The sequence below is a fragment of the Taeniopygia guttata genome, chromosome 28 (assembly GCF_048771995.1).
Source record: "Taeniopygia guttata chromosome 28, bTaeGut7.mat, whole genome shotgun sequence".
Taxonomy (NCBI): domain Eukaryota; kingdom Metazoa; phylum Chordata; class Aves; order Passeriformes; family Estrildidae; genus Taeniopygia; species Taeniopygia guttata.
Window position 1 is genome coordinate 1,757,111 of NC_133053.1, and position 20,839 is coordinate 1,777,949.

The 20,839-nt window shown below is 64.6% G+C and overlaps 3 protein-coding genes across 13 annotated transcripts; 1 reads left to right on the plus strand and 2 right to left on the minus strand.

Moving 5' to 3' along the window:
* The first annotated feature begins 2,065 nt into the window (after positions 1-2,065).
* HDGFL2 (HDGF like 2) lies at positions 2,066-11,202 on the plus strand. 7 transcript variants are annotated; one of them, XM_030256915.4, is made up of 16 exons: positions 2,066-2,262; positions 3,845-3,921; positions 3,997-4,135; positions 5,679-5,858; positions 6,232-6,348; positions 6,489-6,560; positions 6,786-6,927; positions 7,291-7,366; positions 7,446-7,731; positions 8,332-8,426; positions 8,812-8,882; positions 9,238-9,308; positions 9,451-9,552; positions 9,641-9,854; positions 10,496-10,619; positions 10,795-11,202. In XM_030256915.4, exons 1-16 carry the CDS (start codon positions 2,191-2,193, stop codon positions 10,886-10,888), a joined length of 1,932 nt encoding a protein of 643 aa, XP_030112775.2. In that variant the 5' UTR covers positions 2,066-2,190; the 3' UTR covers positions 10,889-11,202. The 7 variants fall into 7 exon arrangements, with proteins under 7 accessions (XP_030112775.2, XP_030112773.2, XP_030112774.2 ...); XM_030256912.4 differs by having other exon boundaries at positions 2,069-2,262; positions 10,792-11,202; XM_030256910.4 differs by lacking the exon at positions 2,066-2,262 and adding an exon at positions 2,348-2,428 and having other exon boundaries at positions 10,792-11,202.
* A 765-nt stretch (positions 11,203-11,967) lies between these two features.
* Positions 11,968-16,092, minus strand: LOC115490839 (perilipin-3). 2 transcript variants are annotated; one of them, XM_030256807.4, is made up of 8 exons: positions 15,938-16,092; positions 14,461-14,518; positions 14,060-14,255; positions 13,728-13,810; positions 13,159-13,648; positions 12,862-13,052; positions 12,653-12,775; positions 11,968-12,568 (listed from the first exon to the last, which is right to left on the minus strand). In XM_030256807.4, the coding sequence occupies exons 2-8, from the start codon at positions 14,509-14,511 to the stop codon at positions 12,230-12,232; spliced, it is 1,473 nt and encodes a 490-aa protein (XP_030112667.4). In that variant the 5' UTR covers positions 14,512-14,518; positions 15,938-16,092; the 3' UTR covers positions 11,968-12,229. The 2 variants fall into 2 exon arrangements, with proteins under 2 accessions (XP_030112667.4, XP_030112666.4); XM_030256806.4 differs by lacking the exon at positions 15,938-16,092 and adding an exon at positions 15,180-15,269.
* Positions 16,093-16,311: 219 nt separating this feature from the next.
* Positions 16,312-20,442, minus strand: LOC115490840 (perilipin-3). Of its 4 annotated transcripts, none has more exons than XM_072919344.1 (8): positions 20,317-20,442; positions 19,419-19,474; positions 19,148-19,343; positions 18,651-18,733; positions 18,380-18,566; positions 17,339-17,976; positions 17,138-17,251; positions 16,312-16,959 (listed from the first exon to the last, which is right to left on the minus strand). In XM_072919344.1, exons 2-8 carry the CDS (start codon positions 19,458-19,460, stop codon positions 16,537-16,539), a joined length of 1,683 nt encoding a protein of 560 aa, XP_072775445.1. In that variant the 5' UTR covers positions 19,461-19,474; positions 20,317-20,442; the 3' UTR covers positions 16,312-16,536. The 4 variants fall into 4 exon arrangements, with proteins under 4 accessions (XP_072775445.1, XP_041566888.2, XP_072775444.1 ...); XM_041710954.2 differs by having other exon boundaries at positions 20,161-20,442; XM_072919343.1 differs by lacking the exon at positions 20,317-20,442 and having other exon boundaries at positions 17,339-17,902; positions 17,957-17,976; positions 19,419-19,875.
* Positions 20,443-20,839: the final 397 nt, after the last annotated feature.

The following is a 20,839-nucleotide window of genomic DNA, read 5'->3' on the forward strand; positions in this document are numbered from 1 at the left end:
GGGGCACAGCACGGCCGGGATGGGGCACAGCCCGGGATCCTGCACGGCGGGGACACGGCAAAGCCTGGCACGGCCAGAGCATGGCACAGACCGGATATGGCACGGCCAGAGCATGGCACAGACTGGATATGGCACGGCCAGACCATGGCACAGACTGGATATGGCACGGCCAGACCATGGCACAGACTGGATATGGCACGGCCAGAGCGTGGCACAGACTGGATATGGCACGGTCAGGATGCAGCACGGATGGGATATGGCACGGCCAGGACATGGCACAGACTGGATATGGCACAGCCAGGACATGGCACAGACTGGATATGGCACGGCCAGACCATGGCACAGACTGGATATGGCACGGCCAGACCATGGCACAGACTGGATATGGCACGGTCAGGACATGGCACAGACTGGATATGGCACGGTCAGGACATGGCACGGCGGGGATGTGGCACACCAGGGATGTGACACACCAGGGACGTGGCACACCAGGGACATGGCACACCACGGACATGGCACAGCAAGGATGTGGCACAGGAGGGATTTGGCACAGCAGGAACATGGCACAGCAAGGATGTGGCACACCACGGATGTGACACACCAGGGACATGGCACGGCAGGGACGTGGCACACCAGGGATGTGGCACAGCACGAACATGGCACAGCAGGGACATGGCACGGCACAGATGTGGCACAGCAGGGATGTGGCACAGCAGGGATGTGGCACAGCAGGGACATGGCACACCACGGACGTGACATACCAGGAACATGGCACAGCAGGAACATGGCACACCAGGAGCAAGGCCCCACTCACACTGTGCCAGGGCGCACTCCCAACACCACCTTCACAAGTTCCCCGCAGCGGGATTGCCCCTCCTCACACAGCTCCCCCCAACCCCGGGAATGAAGAGTGTCACCCCAGAACGAGGGCCGTGCCGTGGTTTGGGTTTTCTCCCGCCGGGCTCTTGCCGGGCACTGGCAGCAGCCCGGTGTGGGTGTGGGCAGGGACTGTTTTCCTTTCCCTGACCTTGCAGAGGAGCCAGTTTGGGTTAAAAGCAGCTCCCAGGGCAGCTGCACAGCCTGTGCTCCAGCTTAGCCAGGCTCAGCCTAAGTTTGGAGCCCGGTGGGTCAGATTCCCCCTGTGGAATGGTGGCAGGATCGGTGTTTGTCCCACCACAGCCCTGAAACTGTCCCCACAGCCCTGTTCCCCACAGCCCTGACATCCCCCAAAGTCCCAAGCCCCACCACAGCCCCGTCCCTGCTCAGGTCCCAATTCCCAATCCTCGTCTCCATCCCCCCTCAGGTCCCAATTCCCAATCCTTGTCCCCATCCCTGTCCCAATTCCCAATCCTTGTCCCATCCCTGTCCCAATTCCCAATCCTTGTCCCTATTCCTGTCCCAATTCCCAATCCTTGTCCCATCCCTGTCCCAATTCCCAATCCTTGTCCCATTCCTGTCCCAATTCCCAATTCTTGTCCCCATCCCTGTCCCCCCTCAGGTCCCAATTCCCAATCCTTGTCCCTATCCCTGTCCCAATTCCCAATCCTGGTCCCTATTCCTGTCCCAATTCCCAATCCTTGTCCCTATTCCTGTCCCAATTCCCAATCCTGGTCCCTATTCCTGTCCCAATTCCCAATCCTTGTCCCTATCCCTGCCCCAATTCCCAATCCTTGTCCCTATCCCTGTCCTAATTCCCAATCCTTGTCCCTATCCCTGTCCCAATTCCCAATCCTTGTCCCATCCCTGTCCCCCCTCATGTCCCAATTCCCAATCCTTGTCCCTATTCCTGTCCCAATTCCCAATCCTTGTCCCTATCCCTGTCCCAATTCCCAATCCTTGTCCCTATTCCTGTCCCAATTCCCAATCCGTGTCCCATCCCTGTCCCCCTCAGGCCTTGTCCCCATCCCCGTCCCCCCCGCGCCCCTCAGGCCCCGCCCCTCAGCGCCCCCCGCTTCGGCGCCTCCGGCGGCGCGGCCCAATCCCGTTATCCCGCCGCTCCACCGCCTCACTCCTATTGGTCGGATACCCTGAGCGACGTGCGGCGGAGCCAATGGGCGGCGCGGTGGCGGCCGGGGGCGGGACATCCTGCGTGCCGTGCGGTGCGGGCCGCCCCCGCCGCCTGCCCGGTGCTGCCGCGGCCTGGGCTGGGCCTGCCCGCGCCCGGTGCCCCCCGCGCCCCCCGGTGCCGCCATGCCACACAGCTTCAAACCCGGGGACCTCGTCTTCGCCAAGATGAAGGGCTACCCGCACTGGCCGGCCCGGGTGAGACCGCGGGGCCGCGCCGCGGGGGGACGGAGCGGGAGGGGGGCGGGGGTCCCGGACCGGGATGGGGGCGGGACCGGGAGGGGGGACTCGAGGCAGGATGGGGACGCGCACCGACCCTTGTCCCCGGAGCGGAGGGCCCTGCCGGGATGGAGATGCCATAACGGTACCTGTACCGGGATGGGGATCCCGGACCGGGATGGGGGCACGGTACCGGTTTGGGAACACGTACCGGGATGGAGATGCCACAACGGGACCTGTACCGGGACGGGACACCCTGTACCGGGACGAAGAGCTGGTACCGGGTTGGACATGCTGTAACGGTACCTGTACCGGGATAGGAGGGTCGGTACCGGGCGGGGGCCCGGTACGGATGGGTGTCCCGTTCAGGATGGGGGGCCCGTGTCGGTGTCACGGAGTGTGAGCCGGTGGTGGCCCGAGGGACCTGTCCCAGCGCACAGAGCGGGATTTGGGGTCACATCCCAGCACCTGTACGGGGCTGGAATATCCCGTCCTGGGATGGGCCCCGGTACCGTGCGGGGTGTCCCGTTCTGGGATGGGAGGTCCCATTCCAGCCCCTCTACTGGGATGGGGGCCCAGCGCTGGAATGGGGCGTCCCGTCCCGGAATGGGGGACCCCATATGAGCAGCGGTGCTGGGATGAGGGTCCAGCACTCACGGGGATCTGGGATGGGAGCTCAGTACCGAGATGGGTCCTGCACTGTGGGGTCCGGGCTTCTGTCCCTTGTTGGGGACAATGAGGGGACGCTGTGGGTGTGACATGGATGGGGGGCTGCTGAAAGCATTCCCAGGGCGGGATCAGCGGTGTGCTGCTGCGCTTTTGGGGCGGTTATTTGGGATGCTGGAGCGCCTGGGGAGGGTGACAGCGTCGTGCCGCAGTGCTCCTGGAGAGCAGGAGCTGCTTTGGGATCTGCTCAGCTGCGGGGTGCTTGGGGGCTCTGCGGGGTCCCCGGGAGCAGCCGAGGGTGTGGCGGCTTCACGCACTGCCCTCGGATGGGAAGAGAGCGGCACGGCGGGATCGGGGAGCTCAGGGAGCCGACACCGCTTGGCTGCACCTCGCCGTGAGACCGGGACTGCCGCTCCTGCCAGCACAGCCCCTCTGCTTTAGCTCGCTTGCTTTTTTGGGGAAGGGTCCCTCCACCCCGAAGACCTCCCCAGCACCCCCTGCGCACCCCGAGGCTCTCCCTGCCCACGGCCCAGCCCGCCCGGAGCACAGAAGACGGGGTGTCGGGCCGGCAGTGGGGCTTTTCCTGCCCCGGCCCCCAGCCAGGACGGACCCTGCGGCCGCTCGTCCATCGCCCCCCGCCCGCGCTGCCGGGCCCCGGCCATGGATCCCGGGGGAGTAGCACAAGGCCCACGTTGCCCACAAGACCTCGGTGCCGGATCCTTCCCGTTGCTCTGGTAGAGATCCCGCAGGTGCTCGGATCCGTAGCCAGGGCCCCGTCCGGGTGCTTTCCTGCCGCGCTTGGCTCCAAGCGGGTGCCGGACCCGACGCCGCTTGCCGGGGCTGAGGACGTGCCACCGCTGTCTCTGACCTCCTGGTGCTTTGGGTTTCCTTTCAGATCGATGACATCGCGGACGGCGCCGTGAAACCCCCCCCGAACAAGTACCCCATCTTCTTCTTCGGCACCCACGAGACGTAAGCGCTGCCTCGCTCCCCCCGCCGGGCTCTGCCTCCGCTCCGGCCTCACCTCTGCTTTGTGTCTCTCCCCAGCGCCTTCTTGGGCCCTAAAGATCTGTTCCCTTACGAAAAATATAAAGACAAATATGGGAAACCAAACAAGAGAAAAGGCTTCAACGAGGGCTTGTGGGAAATCCAGAACAACCCCCACGCCAGTTACAGTGCCCCTGCGGTGAGTGTGGGCTGGGCAGGGGATGGGGCTGCAGCCCCTCCGTCCCCCCGAGTCGCTCCTCCTGTCTCTGCTTCTCCTCGCTGCTGTGCCGATTGCTTCCAGCTTCCAGCTTGGCTTCCTTGGGGTGGAATTAGCTCCCCTCTCCTTCCCTGCCCTCTCCCTTGCTCAGGGAGTCTGCTCTCCTCATCTTCCTCTGTGGAGAGGTTTCCCTCGGGCTTCCAGGAGCGCTGGAAGTTCCCACCTGCTCTGGAGGAAGGTGCTTCTGCCCCGTTGTCACGGTTGAACCGGGGTCGTGCTTTGTGCTGCTTGCCCAAAATCATGGAGATTTTCTTGTCAGAGCAAGAATTGAGGCTTGCTCATCCCTGGCTCCTGGATCTGCTTGTGGACTGTTGGGAAGTCCCCTCCTCCATCCATTCCCGAGGTTCCTGAGCCCTCCAACAGGATTTGGAGCAGGCCAGGCCGGGGGAACAACTCTTTGTCAACTTCTTGTGGGGGCGTCTCATGACCGTAATTGGGATCCAATTTATTCCATAAAGGTCATCACAGGAGGCGTCGGCTCTGCAGGCAGTGGGGCTAAAGAGGCAGAGGAGGGTTTGTAGGTTTGTAGGGTGGGCAGCAAGGTCGAGGTGGTCCCTGGAGGTCAGCAGGTGCAGGGAATGAGCCCCACAGGCTCATGGCAGGGCAGGAGTGAGGATGGGATCTGAGGGGATTGGGAAATGGTCCACCCAAAACGGTGGGTGCAGGGTAAGGCGAGGCTGTGGAGGTGCTTGAAAACCTGGAGATTGGTGGTGGTGAGGGAAGCAGCACCTGCCATGGCCAGGAATCGCAGGAGAAGACACTGAAGTTTCCTTGGCTTTGAGACCTGAGTGAAGCCCGGTGCCAGGAGCAGCCAAGGTGAGGAGAGGCTTTCCAGCAGCTGGAAGAACCCTGGCTCTAGGAATGTCAGTGCTGCCACACGCAGAGGAGCAGCCCAGAAGATGAAGTTGGAGTGTGATGTCCTGTGCGAGGAACCTCCCGATGGGCTGCAGAAACAAGGAGACCTTCAGGGAGCAGGACACAGGAGATCCCACCTGGGAAGAGCACAGTGGCCACCTGGACTCCTTGTGTGGACCTTTCCCACGGGGAAAGTGTGTGAAGAGGACAGGAGGAAGCCTGATCCGAGTGGAGGCAGAAGGAGAGGCTGAACCCGACCACCTCGGCTTGTCTGGCGCCGTCAGGGCAAATGAGGGCTGGGCTCTGCTCCCAGCTCCAGGCTGCTCCAGGGATTTTGGCAGGGGGTGAGGATGTGGGGCAGAGGGCAGCGAGGCAGCAGCATCCCGGGAATGTGTTTTTGGGGTGCTGTGTGGGGCTGTGGGAATGGGTGCAGCATTCCCCTGTCCGGAGCTGCTCCGGAGGGATCCGTGCTGGGAGGGGAGGCTGCCCTGCCCTGCTCTGCACACCCAGCTCTGCCCTCCTTCACTCCCCACCCTCGGTGCCCCCTCTCCATCCTCTCCTGCCCCCCAAAACACCCCACAGGCGCCCCTAACCCTGCTGTCCTCTTTAGCCCGCCAGCTCCTCCGACAGCGATGTCCCCGAGAATGACCCCATGGCGGGCAGCGACGCCGGGGACGACGAGGACGACTCTGCCATGGCCACGGTCCCCACGGAGAAGGTGGACAGCGAGGAGGACTCTGACCGAGGCAGCGACCACAGTGGGCTCAAGAGGAAATCCTTGGCCATGAAAGTGAGTGTGAACTGGGGACAGGATTGTGGCCCAGCCTGGGGACACTGTGGCTCCATCGTGGAGCTCTCCTTGAACCCACCTCAGCAGAAGGTGGTGGAGAAACCAACTCCCTCTGGATTCTCCAGCGGGAAATGGGGCTCAGCGTGGTTTTGGGGGGGTCTCACAGCTGTCTCCTGATGCCTGTGGGATGGTGGGGTGGCCAATCGTGGTGGGGTTTGCAGCCTGGAGGAGGATCCGAAGCTGCAGATCTGAGCGCAGGTCTTGCAGGGCCCGTTGGGAAGAGCTGGAGAAGGCCTTCCCAGGAAGCATTTGCTTTCCGTGGTGGATGGAGAAGGAATGGGCTTCTCTCATCTTGTCACCTCTCCTTTGCCAGATGCCTGTGACAAAACGGCCTCGGAAATCCTCCAGTGACTTGGATCAGGGCAGCCCCTCTGTCACAGAAGAGGAGAACTCAGAAACGTCTTCTGAGTCGGAAAAAAACAGTGACCAGGTGAGAGAATTTTGGGATACACTGTCAGGGTGGTGGGGAGAACATCCCTGTGGGAGTGGGCAGAGGCCGAGGGGAAGCTGACTAGTTTGATTCCATGGTGGCACCGTTCCACATTTCCTCATATTTCTGTTTTCCTCCAGGATTTCACTCCTGAGAAGAAGCCAGTGGCCCGGGCTCCACGGAGGATGCCGGCAGCAGGGAGGAAGAAGAAGGTAAAGGACCCCTGATCCAAGGGAGGCTGGAGAGGAGTCAGGGTCTGCACTGTGGGGAGGGGGGAGCTGGGGGTGACAGGGCTGTGCCCTGGGCTGGAGCACCTGGAGGGACCTCACTGATCTCTTGGTGACCTGCTGAGGTGCTGGATGCTGGGATTCAGAGCTGGGACTGGAGCAGTGCCACCCCACTGCCACCCTCCATCCCACCCTGCTCCCTGCCTGCAGAAAGTGGAGTCTGGCTCTGACTCCGACTCCAAAGTGGACTCGGATCTGGAGATGGGCAATGCCACCGTGGACATGACCAAGTCGGACTCGGACTCAGACTCGGATGTGTCGGTGAAAAAGGCACCACGGGGCCGCAAGCCAGGTACCCTGGGGCTGCCCCTGCTCCTTCTCCTTCTCCTTCTCCTTCTCCTTCTCCTTCTCCTTCTCCTTCTCCTTCTCCTTCTCCTTCTCCTTCTCCTTCTCCTTCTCCTTCTCCTTCTCCTTCTCCTTCTCCTTCTCCTTCTCCTTCTCCTTCTCCTTCTCCTTCTCCTTCTCCTTCTCCTTCTCCTTCTCCTTCTCCTTCTCCTTCTCCTTCTCCTTCTCCTCCTGCTCCTGCCAGCACCTTGGGGTGGGAGTGTGGCAGTTTGGGCATTCCCAATGCTCTAGGGTCCCATCCCAAACTGTGGGCACATTCTGAGCTGTTTTAACCGGGGCTGCTGCTGAACACGTCCCTTCTGTCTTGCAGCTGAGAAACCCCCTCCCAAGCCCCGGGGCAGGAAACCGAAGCCCGAGCGTGTCCCCAGCAGCTCCAGCAGTGACAGGTGAGCTCAGCTGGGACGCTGTCACCCTTGGGCTGGGCTGGGGGTCACGCAGGGGTGCGAGCCTGCCCTGTCCCGGCAGTGACAGCGACAGCGACGTGGATCGCATCAGCGAGTGGAAGAGGCGGGACGAGGAGCGGCGGCGGGAGCTGGAGGAGAAGAGGAAGAGGGAGCAGGAGGAGGAGATCCGGCGGCTCCGGGAGCAGGAGAAGGAGGAGAAGGAGAAAAGGAAGGAGAAGGCAGAGAAGAGCGAGGAGGTGCACTCGGACTCGGACAGCAGCGCCGAGGATGAAATGGCCAAAAAGGGCCGGAGGGGCCGGGCCAAGGCTCCGTCCTCCTCGGACTCTGAGCTGGAGCAGGAGAAGGAGGTGAGTGTGGAGCTCTGGGGGTGGATGGACAACCTGTCACCTCCCAACCTGTCACCTCCCTTTTAGCCATCAGGGACCTCCAGGAGTGGCAGGGACCTGCCCTCATGGTCTTGGGTTAGCCTGCAGCTGCCCACATGGTGTTGGGAAGGGTGCTATCCATGGCTTGGAGTGGGAGCTCCTCCTCTGGCCCAGGATGCCTCATCCAGCTGTGGGCCTCACATCTGGCACAGGGTGACCAGAGCAGCTGTGACTGCTCCATCCCTGGAAGCATCCAAGACCAGTTTGGATGGGGCTTGGAGCACCCTGGGACCGTGGAAGGTGTCCCTGGCCATGCCAGGGGTGGGATGGGGTGAGCTTTGTGTTCCCTTCCAACCCAAACCATTCCATGATCTCCAAGACGCTCTTCCACCACAGTCTTGGGGTTTGCTCTGCTGTGCCCCTGGATTCTTTGGGAACATGTAGGGTGACGCTGTGCCATGGCAATGGGGTGGCCACGTGCTGTGGGGTGGCCATGGGTGCCGTTGTGGCGTGGCCATGGCTCCGTCTGCGCCGCGGCGGGGAGGGCCCTGCCTCTCTCCCTGCATTGTTCTCTCCTCCAAGGTAAAGAAGCCGGCGAAGAAACAGCCCTCGGAGTTGTCAAGGAAACCAAATCAGAAGGAGAAGAGAGGCCGAGCAGAGGAGAAGCCACGGAACAAGTCAGCATCTCCACATCTCCCTCCCTCCCTCCCCTTTCCTCCTGGGAATGGGGCTGTCCCTGCACGGCTCCAGCCCTGGCACCCCGGGGTGGGGATGGGGCTCACGGGGCTGCAGCACCTGCAGAGGGGCTGGGGCTGCTCCTCCCCTCCTCCTGAGCTGAAGGGGCTGGAGGAGCTGTTGGGGGTTACCAGGATGACATTCCGTGGTGTTTTCTTTCTCATGAGGCTTTTCCTCTCTGCATTCCTGGGAAGTTGGGGCACAGGGGAGCTGTGAGCAGGGTGGAGGGGTCTTGGATGCTCCAGCCACTGCCATCCCCCTTGTTAGCCCCGTGGTGAGCAGGGGGCTCACCACAACCATCTTCCCTTTTTCCTTCCCTTCACACAGACCTCTGAAAGTGGAACGAGGCCGGAAGAAATCCGACCCGATCCCCGAAAGGAGGATGGAGAAGAAAAAGGGTGAGAGAGCCACTGCTTCCCATCACAGAGGGGAGGAGAGAGAGGGGAGGGCTCCAGGGTTGGTTCCCCCATCCCCTGGGACAGGGAAGAATCGCTGAGGTTGTGCCAGGGTTTTTCCCAGCACTGCTGTGATCCCAGGATCACTTCCCTGGCATCCCCTCCCCATCTTGGCACACCCCAACCCATCTTCTCCAGTGACACCCCTGGGACTGTGCTCAGCTTTGGACGTGCAGGAGGACACAAACCCCTGCCTGGGAGTGATCCCAGGCCCCAGAGCAGATCCTGGGCTCTGGGCAGGGCCGTGGGCTCTGCTGCTGCCCTGATATCTCGGCCTGTGTCTGTCTCTCTGCTCCAGAGCCCACAGTCGAAGAGAAACTCCAGAAACTTCACAGCGAGATCAAGTTTGCGCTGAAGGTGGATAACCCGGTGAGTGCCGATGGCCTGGGACACCCCTGCTCATCCTTGCCTTGCTGTGACACCTGGGAATGCTCCTCCTCCTCCTTTTGGGGGTTCTGGGGGGCCCGAGGTGCCCTCAGGGCAGCTCCTGATCCCGCTGCCATCCGTGCAGGACATCAAGCGGTGTCTGAACGCACTGGAGGAGCTGGGCACGCTCCAGGTCACTTCCCACATCCTCCAGAAGCACACGGATGTGGTGGCTACGCTCAAGAAGGTAGAGCAGAGGGCTGAGCCCTCCCTGGGGCGAGCAGGGGGCCTGCCTGGCCCCAGCTCTAAGGGGTCCCTCCTGCTCCCCGGGGCAGATCCGTCGCTACAAAGCCAACAAGGACGTGATGGAAAAAGCGGCCGAAGTCTACACCCGGTTGAAGTCGCGTGTGCTGGGACCAAAGATGGAATCCATCCAGAAAGCCAACAAAGCTGGGCCTGAGAAGGACAAGGGGGAGGCAGAGAAGGGCCAGGAGAAGCTGTCGGGAGCAGAGACACGGAATGAGAAGGGGGAAGAGGAGACAAACGCTGGTAACGTTGCTGAGCACCCCTGAACGTCCCGGGAGCGTTCCCTGCCCTGTCTGGGAAGGTCCCTGTCCCCTCCTTGGGGCATGCCCCGTGCTGCTGGGGACACAGGACAGGGGGAGATGGCTGTTGGCCCCGTGGGGAGGGATCAGCACCTCCAGGCCCTGCTTTGCTGGAGTGCCAGGAGTGGGAAAGGGCTGGATGGGGATTGCAGTGAGGGCAGAGGGCAAACCTCGAGCCCCACACCCAGGCTCTGGGGGCCTCCATGCTGAATTTTGGCTCAGGACAGCTCCTCCTGCCAGCCTGAGCTCTGGCCCAGGCATGAAGGAATGTGGAGATGTCCTTGGACACTGGCTCAGGCTCTTGCACAGGGAGTGTGACTGGGATCTTCCATCCTCGGAGCCAGGTCTCTGCCCGGGGCTGTCCTGGTGGTGCTGCAAGAGCCTTCCCAGAGGAACTGGCAGGGAAAATCCACCCTGATGGTGTCTCTGGGCTGGGGGGTGGAGGTTTTGGGGCCCTTCTTGCAGCTGTGGGGCTCAGGCCAGTAGGGTTCACTCAGGCTTGGCTGCATGTCTGTGGCCATGAGTCCACAAGGGTCGGGATGGATGAGGGGTCCAAGAGCCGGAACTTTTCTCTCTTCCCTTCAGACCTGTCAGGTCCTGTGAATGGTGAATCCCTGTCCCAAAAGTCAGAGGGCACAGAGGAGAAGGAGAAGAGCCAAGGGCCAGGAGCTGGGGAGCTGGAGGCATCCACAGAGGAGCCCCACAACAAGTGAGTGTGGGGGGCAGGGCTGGGATCGCTGGGCTCTGCCGGGATGATTCGGGGACATCCTGTGAGTTGTGAAAGGATTTTCCCAGCTTGGAAAGGAGCTGGAATGTGGGAGAGGAGCCAGGAGAGGCAGAGGGGCGGGGGCTGAGCTCTCCCTGCCCCTGCTCTCCCCCAGCAGTGTCCAGGACTATCCCAAGGCCGGGCTGGAGCGAGCTCGCGGGGAGTCGGAGGCTGCGGATGAGGAGGAGGAGGAGGAGGAGGAGGAGAGCTGAGGAAGCAGCTCCCACCTGGAGGAGGAGGAGGAGGAGAGGCTGTGAAGGGAGAGCAGCCTCTGCCTCATCTCCTGCCTGAGTCACTTCACTAAGTCCCACCGTAGCCGATGTCCTTGGTCTTGTCCCGTGTCCCATCCCTGCGGAGGCACCACCCGCGGGGGGGCTGTGCTGGTGTCTGTATTTGTCCCCCTGTCCCCTCCCTCCCCCCCCGTTTTTAATTTTTGTTTCGTTTTGTTTTTTTCCCTCCTACCTAATTTCTTGTGATTTCAACCGACATGAAATGAATATAAAGGGTTTTCTAATGAAAAGCAGAAGGAACCCCAGTGTCTCTTTCTTGAGGCATCTCTGTCTGGGAGGAGGGGAGGACCTTAACCCCCTGCCCAGGGTCAGGGCTGGAAAACACCCATGGGTCCCCAAATTCCCTCTGACCGAGATCAGGCACTCAGGGGCTGCTCCAAGCCCCTTTCCCCCCCATCACAATCCTCTCTCCATCCAGAGGCAGCTGCTGGAGCCAAACCCCTCTGCCCCCAGGGATGGCAGCAGGGCTGGGCACCAACTTCTTGGGGTAAAATAAGGGTAAAAAGGGTGTGTTCTCTCCTGACTGTGCCAGGAGTGACCCTGGCACCATCCTGCCCGTGCTGGGCAGCAGCTCAGTGCTGGTCTCTGCTCTGTTGCAACGCTCCAGAGCTTTTGTCCGTGTTCAATAAAGAACTCCCGGCTCCTCCGGCACCGCCTGCTCTTTGTGCCCGACCCCTCCTCCTGCAGGCTGCAGGAAATCTGCCCTGGGGACACTTTGCTTTTTCTTTTTCCAGGATGGGTTTTATAAACAAGACCCAAATAAAGCCCAAAAACACCCTGAGTGCCTCTTGCCCAACTGCTGGGAAGTGGGAGGTCCCCTCCGGGACCCCACTCCTGATCCCACTGCCAGGTCCTCTCCTCCAGCCCTGCTCCCACGGGGGCTGAGGGGGTGTCTGGGGAATGGGGGCTCAGGACATGGGGGTCCCCAGGTCTTGGGGAGGGAGTTGTTCCTCCAGAGCCCAATCCCCCCCTCCTACACCCCCAAAGAAACCTCAATCCAGTGCAAAACTAACCAGTTTATTGTTTCTTGTGCTGTTTTGGCCTTACAAGGGTGGGGGTTTGAAGGCACTGAGGACATGGGGGACCCCAACAGGCACTTGGGGAAGCCAAGGCACAAAACTGCAGGTCCCCAGCAAGGGGGGACGAGGGACAGAGCTGGGGCAGGCAGCAGGGTCCCCACAGAGGCAGGCACAAGGTGAGGGGTAGGGGGGGTTTAGCAAAGGCTTTTTTGGCAGAGAGGACGGGGGAAACAGCCCAGAATTGCTACTCCATCTCCACGGGGCGCTTGCCCGAGGGGGCGAAGGGTCCCACCAGCCACGTCAGGGGGGTGTTGAAGGCCACATGTTCCACCAGCTCGTCCATCAGCTGCCGGGCTTTGGCGGCGTGGCTGCGGGCCCGGGCCAGCACCGGCCCCGTCACGTCCTGCAGGGAGGTGACAGAGGCCAGCGCCGCCCGCAGCTCCTCCACGTTGTGGCGGACCTGCCCCGCCGTGTCCTGCACGGTGGCGGGGAGGCCCTGCAGGCTGGACACCAGGGGCTGGCAGGAGCTCTGCAGCTGCTGGCTCAAACCCTGCAGCATTCTCAGCGTGCCCGACTCCACCGCCTGCACGGGGGACACGGGGGTGAGGGCTGGGGGACACCCCGGGGTCCCTGAGGACACCCTGGGGACACCCTGCCCTGCTCCTACCTCCGGTGGCACCTGGTCCTTGCCACCGCCCGGCTGCTTCTTGCTCCACTCCAGCCACAGCTGCTGCAACTTCTCCTGCCCGCCCTGCAGCCTCTGATCCACGCCCTGCCTCAGCTGCTCCACCTGGGAGAGGGGCACAGCCCGCCTGGGTGGAGGAGCCACCGGGACACACCCCAGGGTGGCACAGGGGGTGCGGGGCTGGGTCCTACCAGGTCGAGGGTGCGCTGGAGCTGGGCCAGCAGGTCCTGGCTGCTCTGGCGGGCGCTCTGCAGTTTGGCCAGGGAGTGCTGGAGCGCTCGCTGCTGCACCTTGGTGGAGAGGGAGCCCAGGCGAACGAAGTAGCTCTGCTGCTGCCTCTGCTGCTCCGGCTCGAAGCCCTCCACGGCCGTGGCCAGCTTGGCTGTGGGACAGGAGCTGCTCAGGGGGTCCCAGCACCACCATCACCACCCCACAGAGCCCCCCCTGCTCTGCCCACCCTCTCTGGAGGGTTGGGACCCGCTGCTCACCCAGTTCCTCATCCGTCATGGGCAGGTAATGATCCACCAGCTCCTCAGACTTGCCCAGCACGGAGCCCACCCCGCTGGCCACCATCTGGCCCACGGTGCTAACGCCGCTGCTGACCGCAGACCTGGTCAGCTCCACACCACCCTGCACTGCCCCTTTGGTCATGTCCATCACACCGGTCACTCGGCTGGTCACGGCGTTCTTGGCTCCGGCCACTGTGCTGGACACTGCATCTTTGGCGCTGGACACTGCATCCTTGGCTCCGGCCATGGTGCTGGACACTGCATCCTTGGCACTGGACACTGCATCCTTGGCCCCAGCCACCCTGCTGGACACTGCATCCTTGGCCCCGGCCATGGTGCTGGACACTGCATCTTTGGCCCCTGCCACCCTGCTGGACACTGCATCCTTGGCTCCGGCCACGGTGCTGGTCAGCACATCCCTGGCCCCTGTCACCGTGGAGGTCACCAGCAGTTTGGTGTCCGAGATGATCTGGTGGACACACAAACCTCTGTTAAGCGCTGGGGAGGCTCTGAATGTGCTGCCCACCCCACCCAGCCCACTCCGGTACCTTCTGGGGGGGCTGCTGCAGGATGGGCAGCTTCTCCTCCAGCTTGTCCAGCCCTTTGCAGGCCAGTTCGTTGGCGGTGGAAACTGGAGATGGGAAAAGAGGTGGGGTTAGCACCCTGCTGCCTTGCAGGAGCTCTGCTAGGGCCCATTTCCCATCACCCCAAAATTCAGGGGGTGCTGCCCCTTCATCTTTCAGCTCCTCCAGCTGTTTATTCCTCAGCCATACGAACCAGAGACAAAAAAACCAGACCACCCCTCTCCTGGCTCCTCACCAGAGCAAGAACTGGGGGTTCCCCAGCCCCGTGGGGTGCTGTCCCCCCTCCCTGCACTCACTCTGGGGCTCCAGGCGGGTGAGGAGGGGCTGGGCCCCGCTGGCTGCTGCTGCTGTCAGCGTTTTCACGCCCTTCTCGGCCGCATCGCAGACGGAGCGCACGTAGGGGTGGCTCTCCTTGGTGCAGGCGTAGGCGGAGGACACCATGTCGCAGGCAGAGCTCACCAGGGGCAGCTTGGCCACGCGTGTCCCGATGCTCTGGGGGCCAGGAGGGCTCAGGGTGAGCGTGGCACTGAGGGACTCCCAAATCTCACAGGGAGCGGAGTGTGTTGTGTGCCCCCAACCTCGGGGATGGATTTGGGGTGCCCCCGTGGCTCTCCAAGCCCATTGCAGGGTGGGATAACCCCGATCCCCGTCTCCAAGCTGGGACCCCGTGGATCGCCCCCAAATTCCCCGCACTGACCTGCTGCTCCTCTGCCTTGGGCTGCTCTGGCGTGGGCTCGCTGGAGGCCATGGTGGGGCTGGGGGGCACAGGTGGGATCGTCAGTGGGGTCAGGCCCCCAACGCCCCCTCCTGCAGCTCGAAGGGAGGACCCCCGGTCACCCCTCCCCGGAACGGGGCAGCGACCACGCGGTTGGGAAAACCGGGACAGGGGGGGGGTCCATGGGACCGGGAGCGGGACCGGGATCACAGGCGGGATCGGGACCGGGACCGGGACCGGGATCGGGATCACAGGCAGGATCGGGATTGGGACCGGAATCACAGGCGGGGTCGGGACTGGGATCGGTACCGGGATCAAAGGCGGGGTCGGGACCGGGACCGGGACCGGGACCGGGATCACAGGCGGGATCGGGACCGGGATCGGGACCGGGATCGGGACCGTGATCATAGGCGGGATCAGGACCGGGACCGGGATCACAGGCGGGATCGGGACCGGGAGCGGGACCGGGACCGGGATCGGGACCGGGACCGGGACCGTGATCATAGGCGGGATCGGGACCGGGATCGGGATCACAGACGGGATCGGGCCCGGGATCGGGCCCGGGATCACGATCGGGAGTAGGATCGCGAGCGGGACCGGGACCGGGACTGCCATCGGGAACAGGACCGAGTTTGCGATCGGAACCGGGATCCAATCGGGATCGGAACCAGGATCGCGGACCGGTCCCGGATCGTGCTCACCGCTGGCGGTTGGGGTCGGTTCTACTCCGCTCGGTTCGGCTCCGGGCTCGCCCCGGCCCCGCTCCTCCCCGCCGCCCTTTATACCCCGGAGCCCGCCCCGAGCGCATGTGACCGGAGCCGCCCAGCGGGGCCGGCCCGGGGCGCACCGGGAGCAGCGACCGGCGGGGAGCGCGGGGCCGGGAGGGCAGCGAACCCCCGGGAACGGCCGGCACCGAGTCCCCCGCCCGGTACCGGATCCGCCGCGACTGGGCTGCACTGAGCCCCCCGGGACCCCGTTCCTCGGTCGGTGCTGCACTGACCGCCCCTCCCCGGTACCGGATCCGCCGGGACCCCGTTCCTCGGTCGGTGCTGCACTGACCCCCGCTCCCCGGTACCGGATCCGCCGGGACCCCGTTCCTCGGTCGGTGCTGCACTGACCGCCCCTCCCCGGTACCGGATCCATCGGGACTGGGCTGCACTGAGTCCCCCGGGATCCCGTTCCTCGGTCGGTGCTGCACTGACCGCCCCTCCCCGGTACCGGATCCCCCGGTACCGGGCTGCACTGACACCCCTTGGGGACCGGACACTCCCGGGACCGCTCCACACCGACGCGACTCGCCGGGGTCCGGCTGCAGTGACCCCCCCAGCCCGGAACTGGGGACCCCCCGGCCCCCGCCCTTCCCGGGCACCGATCCCCGGGACAGACCCGCCCCGACCCTCCCAAGCGTCCCCTCCCCTCGTGCGGCTCCCACGCGCGGGGGTCCCGGTGTTTCCCACACCTGGCCCGGTGCAGTCGGTGGAAGCGGTCCCGGGGGGTTCCGGCGGCGGAGATGGGCAGTTTTGGGGTGCCCGGTGTCGCCCCAGCGGCCGCTGTGACCACGCTGTGCTTGTGACGTCGGGGAAACCCCGGGGCGTGCCCATCCCCTCCACTGTGACAACTGGGACAAAGTCCGGTGCCACACGGCTGGGGGGGCACAGTCCAGGTGTCCTGGCACCTTGTGGCACCCTTTCTCCCAGTACCCCACGGAATCCCACTGGCACCCCCTTGTTGAGCCCCACTCGGGGTGCCCCCCGCTCTGCCGCCCGTGCGGAGCCCCCCAGGGTGGCTCTGCCACAGCGCTGCAGGCTCCGAGTAATTTTAAGGCCAAAAAAGTTGTTTTCTTCCTCTTTAAACTGGTTTGAAGCTGTTAAGACACGAAATTCCAGCATTCCCGGGGCTTAGGGCAGCCCTGGATCCCAGACAGACTCACACAGTGTCCTCCATCCCCACGGGAGTCCCCGGCCGTGACATGGGGTCCCACGCCGGGTCACCACGTCCATCATCCCCCGTTCCCGGTGGGATTGGGGTTCGTAGCTGCGGGTGGGTGGCACCACTGACTCAGCGGCGGCTGCAGACCCGGGGGGCAGCGGGCACCTGGTGCGTGCCCCCCACGATGACAGAGCCCTGCCACTTGGACATATCCACCGGGACATCCTCCGGGTACTCCACCAGCGCGGGGGCGAAGGGTCCCATGAGCCAGGGCAGGGCCGTGTGCTGCCCCACGTGCTCCAGCAGCCCCTCGAGGCTCAGCTGTGCCCGCGTCACCGCGTCCCGGCTCTGTGCCAGCACCAGGCCCGACAGCTCCTGGAAGGAGTGGGCGCCGGCCAGGGAAGCCTGGACGCCCTCCACGCCGTGCCAGATGTGTCCTGCCGTCTCCTGCACGCTGCTGGGGAATGCCCGGGCACCGCTGGCCAGGTGGGAGCAGGCGGAGTGGAGCTGCTGCAGGAGCCCGTGGAGCATGGCCAGAGTCCGAGCCTCCACCTGCGGGGTGGGCAGTGGGCACTGGGGGTGATGGAGCCCACCCCCCATGGATGGACCCACAGCTGGACTCTGTGGCTGTTCCACCCCTGCTCCAGGTGGCACCACCCCAGGTGTCCCCTTGTGTCCCCACCCTCCCCAGATGGAGCCATCTGTCCCCCAGGGTCCCTCCAGCCCGTACCTCGTTGTCCTCCATGGGCACTGCATCCTGCTGGCTCCACTCCAGCCACAGGTGGTGCAGGTGCTCCCGGGTGCCGTGCCAGGGCCCGTCCGTGCCCTGCTGCCCCTCCTCGATCTGGGGGGAGGTTCAGCCAGCTGGGAGCACACCTGGGGGTGGCCTGGGGCCGCCACGGGGCTGGCACCGTCCCTACCCCATCCTTACCAGCTGGATGACGTGGTGGAGCTGGGCCAGGAGGCGCCGGGCACGGAGCCGTGCCCGCTGCAGGTCCCCCAGCGAGCGCCGCAGGGCACGGTGTGGCAGCCGGGCTGACAGGGAGCCCACGCGGACAAAGTAGCTCTGCCACCGCCTGTGCCGCTCCTGCGTGGCCACCTCCGTGTCCCTGGTCACCTTTGTGCCCGTGGTCACCTCTGTGCCCGTGGTCACCTCTGTTCCTGTGGTCACCTCCGTGCCCGTCGTCACCTCCATGCCCCTGGTCACCTCCGTGCCCGTGGTCACCTCCGTGCCCGTGATCACCTCTGTGCCTGTGGTCACCTCCATGCCCCTGGTCACCTTCATGCCCCTGGTCACCTCTGTGCCCGTGATCACCTCTGTGCCCGTGGTCACCTCTGTGCCCGTGGTCACCTCCGTGCTTGTGGTCACCTCCGTGCCCGTGGTCACCTCCGTGCCCATGGTCACCTTCATGCCCCTGGTCATCTCCGTGCCCGTGGTCACCTCTGTGCCCGTGGTCACCTCCGTGCCCGTGGTCACCTCTGTGCCTGTGGTCACCTCTGTGCCCCTGGCCACCTCCGTGCTCGTGGTCACCTCCGTGCCCGTGGTCACCTCCGTGCCCGTCGTTGCCGCTGTGGGACCGGGGTGAGGGCAGCGTGGCTGGGCCATCCTTGCTGGGACTGGAGCCCAGCGTGAGCCCCCACGGGATGCTCGGCCAGCAGCTCATGTGGAGATGCCACCTTAAGCCAGGTGGCCTCTGCGGTCACTTGAGCCGTGACATTGAGCTCTGCCTGGTGTTACCCAGTGCCAAGCTATAAATACCCAGGCGGGCACACGGGACCGTGTTTGCTTTTGGATTTCCAGGTGAGAGTTCACCCGGTGCCATCCTCGTCCTTCAGACGGGGACTGTCCCCTGCGTGGGGTCACGGTGGCCTCAGTGCTCTGGCACCACAGTGCCAACGCCGAGACCGAGCACGGGGTGAGGGTGCCAGGAAGGGCTTGGCACCCTGAGATCTGGGGGTGGTGGGCACTCACCCCGCTCCTCCTGTGCCGCGGGCAGGTACCGATCCAGCAGCTCCTGGGATTTGCCCAGCACGGTGCCCACGCCCGTGGCCAGCAGCCGCCCCACGCGGGTGCCCACCACGGCCCCGAGTGCCCAGCGTGTCCTGGTCACCGCCGCGCTCACCATGCCCCACGCCAGCTCCCGGCTCCGGGCCACCACCTGCCAGGGGACAGCGCAGGGACAGCTCGTGCCCGCTCCTCGCCCCACGCCGAGCCCTGCCCGTGTGCCCCGGGGTGGCGTTACCCTCTCGGGGGGCTGCTGCAGGATGGGCAGCTTCTCCTCCAGCTTGTCCAGCCCTTTGCAGGCCAGTTCGTTGGCGGTGGAAACTGGAGATGGGGAAAGAGGTGGGGTTAGCACCCTGCTGCCTTGCTGGAGCTCTGCTCTAGGGCAGCATTTTGGGCTGCCCCAAAACTTGTGGGGTGTTTCCCCTCCGACCCTCCAGCTTCTCCAGCCCTTTATTCATTGACACAACCTGGATATTCACAATACAAACTGGAGATGGGAAAAGAGGTGGGATTAGCACCCTGCTGCCTTGCAGGAGCTCTGCTAGGGCCGATTTCCCATCACCCCAAAATTCAGGGGGTGCTGCCCCTACATCTTTCAGCTCCTCCAGCTGTTTATTCCTCAGCCATACCAACCAGAGACAAAAAACCAGATCACCCTCTCCTGGCTCCTCACCAGAGCAAGAACTGGGGGGTCCCCCAGCCCCGTGGGGTGCTGTCCCCTGTCCCTGCACTCACTCTGGGGCTGCAGGCGGGTGAGGAGGGGCTGGGCCCCGCTGGCTGCTGCTGCTCTCAGCGTTTTCAGGCCCCTCTCGGCCGCGTGGCACACGGGGCGCAGGCAGGGCAGCCTCTCCTTGGTGCCCCCATAGGCCGAGGCCACGGCCCCGCAGGCACAGCTCAGCAGGGGCAGCTCGGCCACGCGTGTCACCGCGCTCTGAAAGTGGGGGACAATGAGATGGGGTCCTCAGAGCCACCCACAGCCCCCCCAAAACCTTCCACGCATCCCTACCTTCGTCTCCAGCCCGGCCTCAGCCGTGTTTTCCACCGACATGGCAGCAGTGGTGGCTGCGGTGGGAAAAGGGGGATTTTGGGGTGCCACGGGTGGGTGAGACTGTTGGGGACCCCCCGGGGGTGACACCACAGGCGCCCCCAGCCCCTGTTCCACGAGGGCTGAGAGGCACCAACTCATGGCCCGAGTGGGAGCGGCTGGGGGGGTCTGAGGGGCTCCCGGGGGTGTTGTGAGGGGTCTGAAAGGGGTTTTGGGATGGGGTTTCCCTTCTTCCCTGCCAGGAAATGGGGGGGAACTGGGTCCCCTCAACTCCTCTACCCACTCCGGGATCCCCACGCCCCTTTTGGGGCCAGGGAGGAGTTTTTGGGTGATTCAGCTGAAGTCAGACCGGACACTCCTGTGTCGCAATCCTGCGCTGGGGACGTGCCGCTCCTCACCGCCGCCTCGGCCGGGGCAGCCCCCCCGGGACCCCGGCAGCCCCCCGGGACCCCGCAGCACCCCCGGGACCCCGGCAGCACCCCCAGACCCCGGAAACACCCCCGGACCCCGCAGCCCCCGGGACCCCGGCAGCACCCCCGGGACCCCGGCAGACCCCCGGGACCCCGGCAGCACCCCCGGACCCCGGCAACACCCCCGGACCCCGGCAGCACCCCCGGACCCCGGCAGCACCCCCGGACCCCGCAGCACCCCTGGGCCCCCAGCATCCCCTCTGCCCTTTGGGGTCTCCCGTGGCACCCCTGACCTGGCCCTGTGCTCTCCGGGGGACGAGTTCTGGGGGATTCGGGGGACTCCGGGCAGGTCCCCGCGGGGGACAGGTCCCTTGGGACCCCGGGTTTGTTCCCTTGCGTTTCTCGGGGCGCCCCTTTGGTGTCCCGGGGCTGTTCCGGGGACTCCTGACCTCCGGACTCCCCCGGGACCACCTGGAGCCACCCCTGGAGCCTTTCGGAGCCTCCCGGGACGCCCCCGGCCCGTTCCCCGCCCTGCCGGTCCCTCCGAGCCCCGGGCACGGTACTCACGGGTGGGGTGGGGGGGGGCTCCTGTCGCGACCCCCGGGCCCGATCGCGACACCGGGGCCACGCCCACCCGGGCCGGGGAGCGGCGGGAGCCAATCAGAGAAGGGGCGGGGCAGGAGAGCCACCAATGAGGAGGGGTGGGCGTGGTCAGGGGCGTGGCTTGGGATGGGGCGCGGGGTCTGGGGACAGCGGGGGGACAGTGGGGGACATGGGGGGGACATAGGGGGGGACAGAGAGGGGACATAGGGCGGACAGAGAGGGGACATCGGGAGGGGACATAGGGGGGACAGTGAGGGAACATCGGGGGGATAGCGAGGGGACAGCGGGGGGACATCAGGGGGATATCGGGGGGATAGCGAGGGGACAGTGAGGGACAGTGGGGGGGGACATAGGGGGGACAGCGAGGGG

Coding starts and splice junctions, on each gene's coding strand:
- LOC115490840 (XM_041710953.2), bottom strand. CDS start 19,598: ATGAGTTGGTGCCTCTCAGCCCTCGTGGAACAGGGGCTGGGGGCGCCT. Junction 19,344..19,418: donor AGGCCGGGCTGGAGACGAAG/GTAGGGATGCGT, acceptor CCCCACTTTCAG/AGCGCGGTGACACGCGTGGC. Junction 18,734..19,147: donor CACCCGCCTGCAGCCCCAGA/GTGAGTGCAGGG, acceptor CCCCATCTCCAG/TTTCCACCGCCAACGAACTG.
- HDGFL2 (XM_030256912.4), top strand. CDS start 2,191: ATGCCACACAGCTTCAAACCCGGGGACCTCGTCTTCGCCAAGATGAAG. Junction 8,427..8,811: donor GAGGAGAAGCCACGGAACAA/GTCAGCATCTCC, acceptor CCCTTCACACAG/ACCTCTGAAAGTGGAACGAG. Junction 9,309..9,450: donor CGCTGAAGGTGGATAACCCG/GTGAGTGCCGAT, acceptor CCATCCGTGCAG/GACATCAAGCGGTGTCTGAA.
- LOC115490839 (XM_030256807.4), bottom strand. CDS start 14,511: ATGGCCTCCAGCGAGCCCACGCCAGAGCAGCCCAAGGCAGAGGAGCAG. Junction 13,053..13,158: donor CATGACGGATGAGGAACTGG/GTGAGCAGCGGG, acceptor CCTGTCCCACAG/CCAAGCTGGCCACGGCCGTG. Junction 12,776..12,861: donor TCCAGCGCACCCTCGACCTG/GTAGGACCCAGC, acceptor CCCCTCTCCCAG/GTGGAGCAGCTGAGGCAGGG.